Source organism: Globicephala melas, chromosome 8, assembly GCF_963455315.2.
Source record: "Globicephala melas chromosome 8, mGloMel1.2, whole genome shotgun sequence".
In the NCBI taxonomy this organism is placed as follows: domain Eukaryota; kingdom Metazoa; phylum Chordata; class Mammalia; order Artiodactyla; family Delphinidae; genus Globicephala; species Globicephala melas.
The window spans coordinates 23311859-23329707 of record NC_083321.1 but is presented as its reverse complement, the minus strand read 5'-3'; the positions used below and the strand labels follow the sequence as shown (position 1 = coordinate 23329707).

General features: G+C 43.6%; 1 protein-coding gene across 9 annotated transcripts in view; it reads left to right on the top strand.

Moving 5' to 3' along the window:
* CD44 (CD44 molecule (IN blood group)) overlaps window positions 1-17849 on the top strand; it is an 85943-nt gene that overhangs the window by 28790 nt on the left and 39304 nt on the right. For all 9 annotated transcript variants that reach the window (XM_030864728.3, XM_070046242.1, XM_030864723.3 and 6 more), the window contains exons 2-4: window positions 6231-6396; window positions 9930-10063; window positions 16496-16564. In XM_030864728.3, coding sequence (XP_030720588.1) covers window positions 6231-6396; window positions 9930-10063; window positions 16496-16564 — 369 coding nt within the window. The remainder of the gene's footprint in view (window positions 1-6230; window positions 6397-9929; window positions 10064-16495; window positions 16565-17849) is intronic.

Sequence of the window (17849 nt, the reverse complement as noted above, 5' to 3'; positions counted from 1 at the left end):
CTCAGAAGGGGCCCTACGACACGATGTGAAAAGGCTGTGCTCGTCTCTGAGATGACAGCGCAAAGTCCAGGCAGATAACGCCAGTTGCCAAGCTGAAAGTTGGTCTCTGAAACATTTGCTTTCAGGGAAAACAGCAGAGGTTCTCAGAAGCAAATGCTTCGGATTAAAAACATTTAAGCATTTGAAGTGTCTGCTAGGCAATTCTCAACCAGGCCCAGCTGGTGATTCTTTCAGACGTGACGTGGGGAGTGGACCCGAGGCGTGTTCTGTTTGCATCCTACACGTCTGCTTGTCCTGTGTGTGGGGGAGAATATTCATTCATTCATTCATTCATTTGTCCCACATGTGCCTACTCTGTGTGGTGCTGCACAGGGTCCTGGGGACACATGCTGAAGGAGAGATGCAGTCCCTGCTGTCACGAAGCCCACAAGGAAGTTCCAAAATTCCAGAATCCTGGAATTTCTAATTACTGAAGAGACCTTAAAGATAATCATTTCTTGTAATTCTTTACCTGTTTCTGTCACAGACATCTTTGAGGAGCTAATGGAAACTGAGGGATGCTGTCTCTAGCCAAACACCGACACACACACACGTGCACACAAGCATGTGGACACGTATATACGTACACACACAGTCTTGAGTATAATTTCCCAGGTTTATAGACCCTGGAAGACCAACTTGTGGATTCCAGGTTGAACACGTCTTGTCACTCAGCTCCATGGCTAGTCGGCTGTGTAATATCCCCACCCTCACTCACCTCTTAGGAAAATTTGGACACGTGCACATAATGGTGAGTTGGGTAAAGATTACACAGTGCTGTACTCCCAGCAGACGCCGTGCTTTTCTATCACTCTCGAAGTGACTGGAGCAAACCAAGAAGCTATTTGTCTCAGGCCCAGGGCGATTTTACTAGAAAGATCTGTTTTCCTTGATGTGAGGCTTAGTGAAAAATACAGGTAAAATTAATGGTGTTATGGGTCAGTTCGGTTTATCCAAATAAGAATGAATTTACCCGGAACCCCACATAATTGGCAGCATAGCGCAAATGTTAGAACCCTGACTCTCCCACTTGGGTGACTTTAGATACACTGTTGAACCTCTTTGTGCCTCAGTTTCCTTGTCTCTAAAGTGGGTTTGGCAACAGTGCCCACTCCATAGCACCTTTGTGAGAATTAATTTAGCTGAAGTAGATCGGCCACCTAATGAGTATGCAATACTCATCAGCTCTGATTAAGTGCCAAACACTGTATCAAGTGTTTGACATATCTTGTCTCATTTCACAGCCCCACAAACCCTGATGTTACTGTCATCCCATCAAGGAGAAGGCTGAGTGTCAGAGAGGGTAAGAAACTAACTAGCTGTGTAACCTGGAGTGAGTGGCAGTGTCAGGATTTGAACCCAGTTTGGGGTGGATCTCTTCCAAGTTGAACTACCAGCCTTCACGTGAGTCGGTGCCAGAGAACTGGTTAAACAGTTCTCTTGCAGAGCTCCTTTTTTGTGGTCTTCCTGACGGGTTATTGATCGACCTCTTCCCACGTGGGCAATGAGATCCTTGGGTGCCGGGCCGATGACCCCTCTGTCCTCCTGGCAACCCCATCATAACGAACACCCTCCAGAAAGGCTCCACCCTGAATCTGAAAGTGGCCTCCAAACGTTAATGTTGCCCATTGGGTCTCTTGGAGGGAGGAACTTGGAATCTTTCCTGTATTACACGATACAGGAGATTTACTGGAGACCAGAGGGCTTAACGGAAAACATTCTTGATTCACGTCCAGTTGGACGGGCTTGTTTGAGAGATGCAATCGGCCATTTAATATTAGGCCCTTGAGTCACGGCAGCTCCTGCATCACAGGGATCTCTGTTTCTCACGAGAGATGCACAGATATCTCCGGAGTCCAGCCTCTCTACAGGGATTTGCAGTGTGGCCAGTGCCATTGCCATGGACACGCGTGCCTGTCCAGTGGTCTGTGGTCCGTGGCTACTCACGCCTCGGCCTTACCTTAACCTTACTTGAACCTTGGGGATATTCTCAGCTATACACGGGGGAGGTTGAGAGAGCAAAACAAGTTATGTAAATCGGGGTGAGGAGTATAGTGTGCCCTGGTGGTTAAGCCTGTGGACTCTCAGTGCCCAGACTGGCTGGGTTTGAATCCTGGCTCCATCGTTACAAGCTCTGTGAACCTGGGCATTTCTTCCCCTCTCTGTGCCTCAGTTTCTGTATTGGGAAAGGTGGGGATAATAATATTACCTACTTCATAGGGTTGTTTTACGGATAAAATGAGTTAATACTTGTCAAATGCTTAGAAGAGTGCACCATATGGGTTAGCTACTATTATTGCTGTTAGTATCATCAATACCCTTTGGGGTAATAATTTCTGTTTGCATAAGTGTTAAGAAAGCCTGTTGGAAAGTCTTCATTAATTATCAGGGCTTAACGGATACACAACCCTGAAGGCTTGGTCCTTTTTAAGACACGAGGGACCCAGAGGGGAGGAACTGTGAATACTGTTGACCTGAAGTGAAGGTTTTGGCACCGTCTTTGGAATTCCCAGATGGCTGAATGCCATCAAGATTAGGAGTTGGACCTTTTCTATGTGTGAGATTAAGATAAATGTAAGCCGTGGAATTCTCACATTGCATAGAATTTCCTCATTCATTCAGCAGCCCTTTTCTGACACCTACTACACACGCTGGGTAAGCCTCGCATTTCTAGGAAGGCTGAAGCTTGATTTTATCTGGCCCTTCCTGTCTTGGCTGACCTCAAGCACACACATCACACAGTCACTACTCACACGCACACCTAGAAACACACTTACACATTCCTGTGTGTATCATCTATCGAGTGATGTTGGCTGCCGCCCGTGGAACTCAAGGGATTTTATTCAAACGTCTCAGTGTGAATCGGTTCCTTTCGCATTTGCGTATTCTGTGTGCCAGGTGGCAAACTCTGATTTATTTTAATAAGACAGAAACTGTCATTCAGCTCCAAACCACCATCCATGCCTCAGACTTTATTTTTAACCTAGAAGTGACAGCAGCCACCTGGCCGCACGCTGATGGGCGGTCTGCCTCTCCTGGCATCTGCTGAAGTGTCCTCTGTCTCCCTCACCTCCAGGAAACTGATTGGGAGGCTTTGCTGCTCTTTTGTAAGCTACACACGGAGGACCCCCGGAAGGACGGTCACCCAGCGTGACAGTCTCCTTTGGCAGAGATTGGCCGACCGAGGCCAAAGCTGAAAATGTCAGTAAAAACAAACAGCGTTTCAAAAGGGCCTTGTACATTCCCCCCTCTGTGCTCCCCTGGCCTCATCAGACAAGTATTGTGTGAGTGGCTTCCAGAGGACACCACTCCAAAAAGGAATTAGTCTCCCCAAAACATGTTTTCTCCACTTCACCTAGTTCTAATGTTTTTTAAAAGCACCTCCATGCTAATGATACAAAGAAAAGAGAATCACTTGATATTGGCTTATGTCTTTGCAAAAGCTCTATTTCTTATGTCTTCTTTTACTATTTTCAGAGTTGAGAAAGGTCGTAGAGAAGTTTAACAGTTTTCTTATCATCTCGATCTGCATTCATCAGACTCCGTTTTCTGGTGATTGGAAGCTGCTTCCTGCTCAGAGAGGAGAAAGCACTTGTTGGCTGTACCATCCCATTAACACTGACCCTATCTTTGTCATTATGTAACAGTTGTTTAGGTGTATCTCTCCCCTCCAGAGTGAAAACTTGCTCTAATGATATGAAAGGATTCTTGGGCACATAGCAAAGTGGATTGGAGCGTGGGTTTTGGCGTTGAACAGACCTGAGGTGGAATTCCAGCTCTGCCACTTAATGGCTGGGTGACTTTGCAAAGTCATTTCATTTTTCTGAGCTTCGCTTTCTTCACCTATAAATAATACATACATACATACAAGTCACCTCTCAGGGTCTTTGAAAGGTGATGCCACACGGAACCCCAAAGTTGCTGGGTAACCAGGGACGCTGCAGTTGCAGGCTTCTCCGCCCTGGCTATCAGCTCAGAAATGTAAAACAAAGCAACTGGGGTTCAGGAAGGCAACTACAGGCTCTGGACGGCAATTCTCACTTCCTTGGGCAGCTCACTTTTCTGAGCCCCAGTTTTCTCATTGATAAGTAAGCAGAATCTTCCTGATGACCTGTGGACCCACCCACGTGAGAGAGAGATTCTGAGTTGAAGCCAGTTCTGTCTGAATTGGGACTGACACAGTGGTGTCTGGCATTGGCAGAGTCAATGTCTGACTGTCTCTGAGGCTCAAGGAAGTGCTCTGCTTCAGCAGGACAGCTTCAAGGACAGAACCTTTCTGTGTTGGCGTTTACTCAGGTGCAAACTGGGCATCATGCAGAAGAATATTGAGTTTTCAGTTAAGGGCTTTGAAGTCTTTTGAGATTGTTACAGAGGATCAGGGAACACCAGGTGATTTCTTTTTTTTCAGCTCCTTATTGAGATTTCAGATTCATGTCTGCAAACTCACAGAAGTCCTAGGACTAAATCATTTTTAAACTGGTTGGTAGCAGTTAGGTTTCCTTTTGGACGCATTAACTCTTGCGAGTAAAGAACAGGTCTTGGATCTATCTGGCAATATGTTCAAAGTGTGTTTTCGAAGAAATTCCAAGGAGTTGTTCATTTATTCAACAAATATTTATGGGGCATCTGCTCTCTGTCAGCCACTGATGTGAGTGTTAGAGAAACAGCTGTAAACAGGCAAAAGGCCTTTGCTTTCTTGGAGTTTCCATCAAAAGAAAGGGCAGACAGAAAAAACCAAATGCACAAATAAATAGACAAGTTGCTTTGAAGACACAAAAGCATAGTAAGTTGAGGGAGACGCTGAGGGTTGGATAAGGATGTTCAGGGAAGGACCCTAAGTTGAGGTGATTTCAAGTTGAAAAACAAAATGAGATGATCAGGGGACAGTACATTCTAGACAGAAATGGCCATCAACAGAGGAATGGATAAAAAGATGTGGTCTATATATACCATGGAATACTACTCAGCCATAAAAAAGGACTACATTTTGCCATTTGCAGCAACATGGATGGACATAGAGGACATTATGCTAAGTGAAATAAGAGAAAGACAAATACTGTATGCTATCACTTATATGTGGAACCTAAAAGATAAAACAAACTAGTGAATATAACAGAAAAGCAGACTCACGGATGTAGAGAACAAACTAGTGGTTAACAGTTGGGAGGGGCCGGGGGACAATATAGAGGTAGGGGAGTAAGAGGTACAAACCACTTGGTGTAAGATAAGCTACAGGGATGTATTGTGCAACACAGGGAATATAGCCAATATTTTGTAATAACTGAATGGAGTGTAACCTTTAAAATTTGTATAAAAAATTTAAAAAAAACCTAAACATGTAAAATGCACTCATGTCAGTAAGTTAGGTCCAGTATTGTTTTGTATCCCATCTATCCCATCTTGTTCTAACTCCCCCTTAGAACTGACTTCCACACATATACCCTATCAATATAGTTTTTGCAAAATCTTAAAAAAAAAAAAAGAAATGGTAAAGTCAGACCTAAATGTTTAAGGTGGGAAAGGGCTCAGAATGTCCAAAGGAACTGAAGGAAAGCTTTGTGCCTGGAACAGAGTGAGCTGCTTAAAGGTTAGGAGCCAGGTCATGTGGGTCTTACCAGCCATGATAAGGAAATTTATTCTGGGTGTGACTAGAAGTCACTGGAGGTTATCAGCTGGGGAGCCGTACCACGTGATTGTGGGGAAATACTCATTAAGTGGAAAAAAAAGATTCCTACACCTAAAATTGTATATTTAGTACCATTTAAACTACGCAAGTATATACATAACACACACATTCAGAAAACAAACTGAAACAAGATATAGCAAAATGTTTAAAATGTTTGCAGTAGTTTCCTTAGAGGTGGACTTGCTTTTCCTTCATTACTTCCCTGAATTTTGTAAGTTTTCCCCAAGTTTGTGCTACTTTCCTACTCAGAAATAAATCACATGCTTTGTAAAACTTTGTTGTAGAGCAGTCGGCGGAGAGAATGTAAAAGTGATGCTACTCTCTGCCTCTTATCTCAGATTTGAGAGTGAAGTAGTGATGTTTTGAAACGCTACAGTGAATGTTGAAGGCTCTGGCCAGTAGGGAAGATTATTTGTCTTTTTAATGAGGCTGCTCTAAAACAGACTTCTTATCCTTTCCAAATTATTGATGCAGAAGAATCTAACCTTTTCTTTTCATCCCGTAGACCTAAATATAACCTGCCGATACAAAGGTGTATTCCACGTGGAGAAGAATGGTCGCTACAGCATCTCGAAGACTGAGGCTGCTGACCTCTGCAAGGCCTTCAATTGTACGCTGCCCACCATGGCCCAGATGGAGGCAGCCCTGCTCGCAGGGTTTGAGACCTGCAGGTAAGGGACCAGCCCCCACCTGCCGCGGGAAAGTAGGCTGCCTGGGTCCAGGGGGTGGGGCTTAGGCCCAGGAAGGCTCCTCCGTGACAGCTGAATGGCTGCTTGCCTGAAGAGTTGGCACCACCCATTAATCTGGCCAAGTCCATCTGGAACCAGTATGACCAGCTGAAATTGAGGGCCGGCTGAAGACACGTTTGTGAATCACAGAGGGAGGGGTTGCCTAGAGGAGGCCCTTAAGGGTCATGTGTTGGAAGCCACTTGCCTGAGGTGCTTCCACAACATGCTCTCCAGGCTTTGAAGAAGCGTGCAATGTCCTTGTCAGAACCACAAGAGAAAGGGAACCAAATAACAGTGCTTGAAATAAATTTGTGCCTGGTGGAGTCTTCACCCTGCAGACTTGGCTAAAGCAGGTTTTTCAAACAAATCTCTCTCTTTTGATTTTGTTTCTCTTCTCTGTTGCTCTGATTTGAGAGAAAAGGGCATGAAAATTATTGAGATGTATCATTACAAGTGATGGGAAAGCGATGAGAGGGACCAAGAGAGGCCTCCTACCAGACATCACAGTGCTCAGGGAGCTGTCCTCAGGCCCAGGATATCTGCTCCAGGATATTCACAGCAGGCATGGCCCTTATTTTTCTGAATTTCTCATGTGCTTGTGGAAAGTGGTGCACATTAAGAGCAAGCAGTGGTGACCACCGTGGTGAAGTGTTTCGGTTTGGTTTGTTTTCTTTAGAAGAGCTCTGGGGAATCTGGACAACTGCTCTCTGAAGTTTCCACCCCAGCCTGCAGCTACCCCTCTGCACTTTTGCAATGTGATAGCGTTAGGTAACGTGGTTCCCTTTTCTCTTCAACACGCAAACACAGGCTGCTTTTTAAAAAGTCAAGCTGCAGAACTCCTTATGGAAACCATTAAATGTAAGTTAAATACATCTATCCCCTGTCCTTGGTTACAGAGTAAGGCACCCATAGTATGGGTGGGAACTGAGATACTTCTGCTGTTGAGGAAAAAGCACATCTTCACAAGTGCACTAATATGGTAGCCACCAGCCACAGATGGCTATTTACACTTAATTAAAATTAAATAAAATCAAAACTTTAGCTCTTCATTGGCACTAGCTACGTTTCAAGTGCTCGATTAGCCACAAATGACTAGTGGCTACTTTATCGGGCAACGTAGATTATAGAACATTTCTGTTTTGCAGAAAGTTCTAATGAGCAGCACTGCTCTAAAACAAAGAGCAGATGTGTGCAGGCATCTGTGTGTGTTCAGAGCAGGGTCTTGGGAGAATATAAAAGGAGCAGATAGCTCTGGTAACTTCTGAACCTGAGCTGTAGGCTGCAATGAAGGAAAGCTAATTAGCAGGTCCACTTATTCTATTCCTAAGGCTAATTGTTTAACTATGGCCCTGACTAGGTCAGTGGCTTAAGAAAGTGGATTTAGTAAGCTGAATTTTGATTGTGAAATGCAGACAAGGCCAACTTGCTGAATACAGAAAAGTTCCCATATGTTGAAAACAGGGGAAGTTCTTACTGTACCCACTGGCCAATCATCCAGCCCTTAGATGCTGGGTGACCCCAGCCCACCTGCCCAGCCCTTAGATGCCGGGTGACCCCAGCCCACCTGCCCATATCCCTCCCTTAATCCTCAGACTGCACCAGGGGTCGGTTATATGACCCCACTTTGCAGAGGAAGCAACTGAGGCTTAGTTGCAGCCCACCCTGGGCCGCATCACTTTCATGGGGAGGAGTTCGGATACCAGACCAGCTTCCGAGGCCAGGGCAAGATTGAATGACCCCGCCCTCCCTAAGGACTGAGAGCAAAAGGGAGATGAAAGTCTGGTGCATGGATGGAGTTGCTGAGTATTTCTTTCCTCCCTGGGAACACCAACCTACTCATGAAGTATACACATATATAAATTTTAATATCTCCAACTTATAGACAGGATGACACATAAAACCAGCGGTCGACACGATGTGATAAAAACTCAGGAATAAGTTAAATTCTAGAATGTCGGTGTGATACAGGCTAGCAGAATGTGATGGGAATGGGGTGGGCAGGAGGCTCACCAAGGAGTGTTATTATTTTAAAAAAACGAAGAAAAACTGTGCCAAAGACAGCTATCATTCTACCCATGGCTGGTTTTAAGTGTTGCAAAACTTATTTCCATAATTTCACTCAGGTAGCTATGAATCAGATACCTGCCACAGGACAGATGCGAGAGTCTCACGGGTGATGGAAGAACCTTAGCATCTCCTCTCTTCTGTCTGCCCCACCCTGATTAGTAGCAATTCTCAGATACATGGAAACTTACTAACATTTAATTGCGACCGCTCCCCGCACCAAGCTCAGGAGTCTTTGGAGAAACCAGTCTGGCCATTCAGATGAGGAATTAGTCATGTCAGCTTTTGCAACTTAGACATAATGAGTTCGATGTGCTTAGAAATTTCAGACTCACCACCATTCCCATAGGTCTTGCAGGGTGATGCAGTACTGTCACCCCTGGCAGGAAAGATTAAAAGGATTTGGGCTGTGCCTTTTAGCCAGCACTGCATTTTCAAAAACCTGTTGGCTTTAGCTTCTCCCTCTCTGCTCTTCCCTTGCCTCTGCCTCTTCCCTTGTAAATGGTATTTTCTCAGCCCACATCTCATTTTCTGAGGCATTTTATATTGGAGAGAAATCGTGCGGTAAGTATTCAGCCACCACGATGCTGATCGAAGAGGCTGGGTGCTGTATGTTGTATCTGAAAGAGCCTCCGGCTCCAAACCGCTCCCAGAAACACCATGGTGGGGCAAAGGGGCTTAAGCACTTCTCTGCTGCTTCTGGAAAATTCCTGAGCTAATGAGGCATTGCTATCTACTTAATTACTCTGACTCCCATTTTAATGACGGTCGATTTACTTCCACTGGCAATGGAATTATGCCTGAGATGCTCATGGGACAAGATGCATTGTATATGGCATATAAACAAGGCTTTGTGTTTAGAACTATGAGGTCTGGCGTGAGGGAATCACAGGAAAAGGTGAGGCCAGGAAAGAAGAGGAGGGGTTGGGAAATAAGGCAGGTTTGCCATTCGTGGACTGAAACGAAGAGCCACCTAGTTCTGTCTGATGCGAGGCAGTCATTTTCTGTATTTTCTGGCAAATAGGAAGGTAATGGCGGGCCAGAGTGGGTCTCACATCGTCAAGGGGTCATTCTGTGACTTGGGCGTCCCTCTGCTTGTTCAAACTGGCCTGACTGCTGACCCTAGATTTTATTTGAAACTAATTTTTTTTTCTTTCATGAATCGATTTTTTTCAAACACTTTTTATAGAGCTCCAAAAAAATCACTTTGTCTTCATCAGCCTTGCTGGTCCCTTTCACTGTCCCTCTGCTGTTATTTTTGGCTTTCCCATAACTCAGTTGTCAAAACCTTGTAGCATCCCTGGGGTGAACTGAAGGAAGTATTGCACTGCATGAAATGTCCTTCGATGGGATATTATGAAATCCCTGCTTATAGCCTTGCGGGTGGATGACCTCTGGTTTTTCTTTTGCAGGTACGGGTTCATAGATGGGCACGTGGTGATCCCCCGGATCCACCCCAATTCCATCTGTGCTGCAAACAACACGGGAGTGTACATCCTCACATCCAATACCTCCCAGTATGACACGTATTGCTTCAATGCTTCAGGTTGGTTCCAAGTGGATTGGCTTTGTGTTCTGGGTTGCTTTGGGCCTGCCAGCCTTCAGCAACATGGCTGACCATCTTAGCTTAAGTGGGGATTCGTGTAGCCTCCATTCACATAACAGATGTTCACTGAGTATCTCTCCAGGAGAAGAAGGATTCCTGTCTCCAGGGTGCTTACCTACTAAGTTGGAAAGGCCAACAGTAAACAAATACATATTAAATAACTTACATAAAGTCAGAGCGTAACAAGCGTTACAAAAAAGAAAGCAGAGCAACGGGCTACAGAGTGCTGGGGATGCTTTGTTTTCCTGAGAAGATAGTCAGGGAAAGTGCCTCTGAGGAGCTGGGGATAGGGAGAGCCCTGAGCGAAGCAAGGGAGGGAAGCCATGGCACCGTGGATAGCCGTGCAAAGCCAGGCCTTTGGGAGCATCATGGCCTGTGCTGAGAGTAGCAGGGAGGCCATGGTGGATAAAACCCGGTGATCAGAGGGGAGAAAGCCAGGGAATGAAGTCAGAGAGGTAGGCAGGTGCCAGGTCGCATAGGGCTTTGTAAGCTATGGTAGAGAGTTTGGACTTTATTCTCAGCGTGATGGGAAGTTATGGCAGGGTTTTGAATAAGGGAATGACATGAATCAAATCTAATGGTAGCATTGGGGCATAAGCCAAATGGCTTTGCTTGGAGGTGTTTGTTACATGTTGGGGCTGGAGAGAAGGCTGGGAGGATATATGGTAGGCCTTTGACCTTCTTGAGTCCTTACCCAACAACTGAAAACCCAACAGCTAGAGAATAAGAAAGCCAAGTTAGGATATGCGTGCTGGGCTGCTGGCCAGGCCCCCCTCCCTGTGTAAGGGACTTGCTTCCAGCCACCAGCCTGGAGACTCGTGCTTACAAGTCTAATTCAGGCCCTAGCAACATCTTGAAATTCTGTGCACCATGGGTCTTCAGGGTCTTTTGAAGAGAGTCAAACCCAGCAATGTCAAATTTTTGAATGCCAACCATCAAATGTCTTACTTCAAACGGGGCCTTCTGTTCCCCCCTGAAGGTTTAAGAGTGTGTGAAGGGGAAGACGGAGTCACAAGGCAAATGTGGTACATCTTGTTGACATGTCAGTTTCCTTAAAGGTAGGAAGGGGATGTTAAATTAGCTGGAAGATGACTTAAGATATTCCCTATATGAGACAGATATTATTACATGATGACTTAAGACATTGTTTTTATAAATCAAACACAGATATTACATATGTGTAATATGTAGTAGAATATAAAATCTACATGGATTTTTAAGCTTAAATAGGGGCATCAAAGAAACTGTGAGGTTACATCAGTAGCTTTTGGCTTCCCCACCCATCCACTGTTGTGTGAGCAGCAGGGATGAGAGTGGGAATTCAGAAGGGAATTCTAGCGCTTAGGAGAAAGAGAAAATATCAGGGCTGGTTAGTTGAAATGGAGTGCATGAGGCCAGTAAATTATGTCAAATTTATACAGGTCACTGAACCGATGGAGGGGCACTTAAAACGAGGAAAACTACAGAGTGTTTACTCTTCCCTGTTATATAAGCAAAGAGCACAAATGGAGTTTGACCCAAGGAGGAGAGTCCAACTGAGGCTAAACAATACGTGATCGCTATCCAGTCCCCACACCTATACCAGAAAGTCTATTCTAATAACATGATGAGAAAAACCACATGCAATTCAGTAGGAAAGAACCACATGCACTTCAGTAGGAAAGAGACACAGAGCCACACGTGTTCTAACTAGGTTAGCTTAATGTCAGAGGTCGGAGGAAGGCTTTGGGAAGGCTTCGTGCTTTAGGTGAAGGGGTTGGTCACGTGGGAAGGGCAAATTCAAGGCTGCATACTCTCCAGCCTCTGGAGAGAGGCACTGCCTGTTGCTTCTCCCACTGAATCTTTTCGGGTGAATGTATGCAATAAATTATGTTGCAGTATATGCACATTGTCTCGCCTGGTTTACAAGTTGGTATCCCTTGCTGGAAAGAACCTTCATTCAAAAAGGTAGACGCTCCCACTGTTTTATCACCTGGAGTTGAAGCTGTCTAGGCCAGTTACTACTGAGACTTTTCTCCCTGTCCTTTTTGCCCATAGGGTTGGGCCCATCTTCAAAGAAGGGAGTGAACGGTACTGATGAACTTTCCTCTTCTTTGGGGAGGTTAGTTCTGTTAAAAAGCTTGAGATGTCCTGGGGGGTAGTGCGTGGCAAAGCAGCTGTAGCAAAGTAGTAAAGTTCGAAGCGATGGTTTTCCTTTTCTCATATCTAAATTTACTCAATTTGGTTAGAGCACTTTTATCAATTTTCTATATGTTTTTAAAAAAGTATTTATTGATCAGCGACATGCATTCAGTAGTGTGTTGGGCAGAGTGGAGTTAGAAGGAACCAGAGGGCATATTTCTTGTCTTGGGATTTAATCTTGTTGAAGTCATGAGATGAAAAATAAAGGAGCTGGGGAAGAATGTTTATCTAGGGATAAATACATTCTAAATGTCTTGGTTTAGAGTTGAGTGATGGGAGTGTTGAGTGAGAGACAGATCTTGATAACCTTGTGCTCTATGCCAAGGATCCCATTGGAAAGATCTTTGAATCCATCTTAGCTTGAGACCTACAAGCAAGTGGTCAGGACCTGGTGATGTGATCCCGACACAAATTGGCTACAGGGACCAAAGCCAGCTCCACCTTAGCAGATACTTTCTATAAGCTTACAATTTCAGCAGTGTTTTTGTAAAACACGGCCTATGGTTTACAAATGAAAATAAGGCTTCCTGCTTTTTATTGCCTGTTTTCTCAGGGGTCAGGCCCAGCACAAGTTGATGACTTCTGTGTTAACACAGAGAACTGACCTGAATTAGTTCATTTTTGAAGTTTGCATTCAGTAAAATACCTCGTTCTCTTTTGAAGGAGGAATTTAGGGGAAGATTCTGCATTCATCTGTTTATTCATTCACTCATTTATTCAACAAGTATGTATTGGGCATTGAGGAAGCTGTCTTTCTATGTCACTGAGTGATTGGCTAGACTGAATAATTAACATTTCTCTTGGCCATTTTGGTGTGGTGGGCGCAAGGTTTCTGAGATGCAGCCTATCAGGAAGCTCATCTCAGAGCCTTTCTAACAAATCCTTTGGTTCAGGGAAACCTCACCAGGCTTGATTCTCCCAGCAGTGCGATGCTCATTAAACACAGTGGAAGGCTGTCCAATGACGCCCTGTATCTGACATGGGAGCGTGAATGTATTAACTGCACATTTGGGTCAGCATCCATCTTAGTATGTTTGCCAGACTTGATGTTCTTTATAAAAGTTAGGGTGAATTGGAGCATGAAGGGACTCCATTCGAACCAATGCTCTCACCATTTGCAAAACTGTCTTAGTGTTTTTGACATCATGCTTCATTCTGTTACAACTTTACTCCTGGAAATCCCCAGTGTACTATTGTTACCTGCAATTGTGTTTGAAATTGGGAGAGGTTATTCCATCCCTGCCACTAAGAAGCCATAATCCAAGGCCTGTTTCTGGGTTTGAGCAATATAATAATATCAGAAACATCTCATAGGTCAGGACAGTTTCTGGTGGTGTCCCCAGAACAGATTGTGTAGATACTCTGCAAGATCTCCCAGGTTGGCTATTTGCCCTGAATTTCAAGTGAGGGAATCATTGGGAAAATTTTTTGAAAACTGTAAAAATCTAAAGAAGTATTATTATTGGCTCCCATGACCTGTGAATTCCTCAAAAGCAGACACAGAAATGTTTATCTTTTTTCTCCTCGTTTATAATGGGATCTGTCATATGTGTTGAGTAAATGCTTAAAATGAGTAAAAGAACTGATAGATCTGAAACTTCCTTTAATCATTTCTTATGGCATTGTCATTCAGGGTTCATCTGGATGTTTCTTGACCTGTTTGTATTTGCAGACCATTTTGGGGATTAATGTCTTAGGTATGTTTACTGGAAGAATGGACTGTTGGGAAATTGTATTGGTGGTTTTTTTTTTCATTCATTCAACAAATATTTGAGTGCTTCTCTGTCCCCATCACAAATAAATTGTTCTAGCCAAGAAAGATGAAGTTACTACTCATCTTGTGGAGTTTCCGTATTTCTGTGGAGGTGGGTGGGTGGCAGAGGGTAGGGGATGTGAGATGTGACATGAACAGCCATCAAGTAAAGTGAATAAGATAATTTTAGCTAGCAGTAAACCTGAAGAAGAAATGAGAACAAATATGCAATGGTGATGGATGTGGGAGAGTGGTGAGAGGCTGGTTTAGATTGGATGGTGAGGAATGGCCTTACCAAGGAGGTGACTTTCTCTTTGAAGAGTCTCTCTTCAGAGAAATCTTTTGATCAATGCTTGCAAGAACAGCTATTTCTAAGACCTGCTCTTCTGCAGTTGAATATATAAAGCTGCCAGTTAGTTTCACTATGAGGCCAAAGAATAGGCAGGTAAAGGGCATCCCCTTTATCTGTGGGAAAAGATGCTTCTAGAAACTGGGAAGCAATCAAACCCTGTTTCATTTGACTTGTGTTTTTGTCCAGTGTCATGGGTACCCAGCAATTTATGGCAGGACACTTAAAATACTTGTGATAACAGACTTCCTTGTGATAGCAGTCTGCCTCCCTCTATCCATCCATCCATTTATCCATCCATCCACCTACCCATCCATCCATCCATCCACTCATCCATCCATCCATCCATCCATCCATCCAACCATTTGTCCATCCATCCATCTATGCATGCATGCATCCATCCATCCACCCATCTATACATCCATCCATCCATCCACCCATCCATCCATCCATCCATCCATCTATCCATCCACCCACCCATCCATCCATCCATCCACTCATCCATCCATCCATCCATCCATCCATCCATCTATCCATCCATTCATCCATCCATCCATCCATCCATCCATCCATCCATCCACCCACCCACCCACCCACCCATCCTTCCATCCATCCATCCATCCATCCATCCATCTATCCATCCACCCACCCATCCATCCATCCATCCACTCATCCATCCATCCATCCATCCATCCATCCATCCATCCATCTACCCATCCAACCATCCATCCATCTACCCATTTATCCATCCATCCACCCACCCATCCATCCATCCATCCACCCATTTATCCACCCATCCATCCATGCATCCATCCATCCACCCATCCATCCATCCATCTCTTTGTTCTTTCCTCTTTGCCAAGAAGCAACTCTGGAAAAAACCAACCTAACAAATAAGTTTCCATTTTACATTAAAGCACGCACACACACATACATATACACAAACACATATACACACACACACAGAGTATAAAAGCTGTAATACACAAATGAATCCAATCTTCCTATAACAGCAAAGCCAGTTTAAAACTCTCTGAGTTTTTAGAGCTCAACACAAGGTCCAGTTATGGAATAGAGCATTTGGGCAGGAATGGAACCACTGGTTAAAGCATTCTACAGGCTTCCTTTAGGACTCATGGGATGGCAGGCAGGGTGGAACTTTCAGGGTCTGCTTTCAGAGAGCTTTAGACGTGCTTCTCAAAGAGCTGCTCTTGTAACATTTGTGGGTGATCAGGCAGGCCCAACGTATAGTCAGAAATTTTATCCCTGAAGAAGGGGGGGGGGAAGTAGAAGATAAAGGACAGTAAAGATAGAGGACAAAAGAAAAAGAAGTCAGAGGCGCCTGTAATGAGATAAGCCAAAACAGAAGCCTCAGGAAATACTCTGGGCACCCGGACCAAAGGCGGACAACCTCAGAAACTATATGGGGAGAAGCAGTCTGTATACGGTAGGCACTTAGGAGATTTGTTAAATAAATTAATTTATACATTAATTAAAAGATGAAAGATTAGTTTTTTAAAAAATATTTCTACTAAGTAAATTCTTTGTTGATTATTTTAATCTTCAGATTCTCATGCTGTTCATGTTGACAGGCATTTGATTGCATTTGTCGGCTGTGTTTTTCCATCATTTCTGTAAATTATTGGGATTACACGTGATTTCCTCATTATAGTTCATACATTTCTTTATTTTAACAGTTTTACAGTTATTCCCATATTAATTTTATAATAATAAATTAAAAATAACTTCTAATGTATACCTCATTAGAGAAGGACCATGTCTATCATATTACTGTTGTATCCCCAGCTTTCCACAGTGCTTGATATAGAACATATACATTTGTTAAAGAATGAATTTGTTGGCATGGGGAGGGGAACAAGTAAGCTTCCAAAAAGGTGTGCAGCAAAATAAAAGTGGGAAATTCGTCACCAAGGTCAGAGAAGTTCCTAGGAAACTTAAGTTTCAGAAGAAGAGAATGATTTGGGATAAGTTATAATAAAATACCATCCTAACTAGTAGAAATGGACATCAGTTAGGCTCCTATTTTTTTCAAGTTCTTATGCCTTTTTTTTTCTTTTCTACTTCATAGCTCCACCTGAAGAAGACTGCACATCAGTCACAGACCTGCCCAATACCTTTGAAGGACCAATTACCATAAGTACGTATCTCTTTTAACCTTGATTGAGTTTTCCTATTCTTGGAGAAAGGATGAGGTCCATTTTCTATGTTTTATAAAATAACACTTATTTCCCTAAGGTTAGGGACAGTGGCTATGATTTACCATCCCTTCCCCTTTTCCTTCGATGACTTAAAACTGCTCTCTGGTTTACCCCAATACATTGTTCCTCAAACATCAGTCATCTGAAAACTTTCACATTTTTTTGGCATCTCTGTGGACACAGAACTATCTTTTACTTGATATTTTTCATTTAATTGACCCATTCTTTTCTACTTAAAATACATTAAAAAAAAACTGCAAATGGAAAGCCAACATCTCTGATTATAAATAAAACGTAACCTTAAAAATAAATGTAAGAAAAATTAAATGATGTTTTTAAATTCTAGCTGCTGAAGGCTCTGAGTCTGAGCTATGTTCTCTCTCTCAGAGACAGGGATTGATAAGGGTCAGGGGTAGGGACATTCTGGCCCCCCAAATTTTCTGTTTGATTTAACTGGAGTATTGAAAAATGATAATAAAGGATACAAACTTCCTGATATGCGTTTCAGCATGATTTACAACATGTCGACCTGAAACCATCTTGATTATCCTCAGAAGTAGGCAGTTAGCACTGTGGAAAACAGAATATTTCAGCCAGAACTTTCAAATAGGTCAACCTGTTAACCTTGACCTGATCGACTCTGAGCCTCATTTTTTGAGAAGTATCACAGTGACGAGGAGGCTGGATTTCTGCCTCCTAAGAGCCAGACCCCTCCGTGTGCATGGGGACAGTGATGATGGTGGCAGGGGGACCAGAATCGTCCTGGACCACACGGTTCCAGCCCCCCACAGTTAGGAAAGAGATTGCCCCTGGCCTATACCTTGGAAAAGGAAGGGGAGGCCTGCACTGTGAGGTGTGCTGTCTACATCAGGCCTGGTTTGAAATCCTAGTTCTTTACCACCCGGGTGATCTGAGCCTCAGTTTTCTCATCCGAGTAATGAAACAACATATGAAATTTGTCATGAAAATTAAGAAAGATAATGTGTCTGATGCACTCCTGGCCCATAGTAGATGCTCAATAAATGCCCCATTTCCTTGGTCCCCACAGATCTCTCTCAAAGTCTAGACCTGTTCAAGTTTAGTCATATTTTCTCGTCAGAGCTTTATCTGCAGAGATAATTAGGGTGATTGAGACTTTGGAATGTTTTCAAATTTATGTTTTATTAATAGTTCTACTTGGGCAATCTAGATAGGCAGACAGACAGACTCATTAGTCCTACCAAT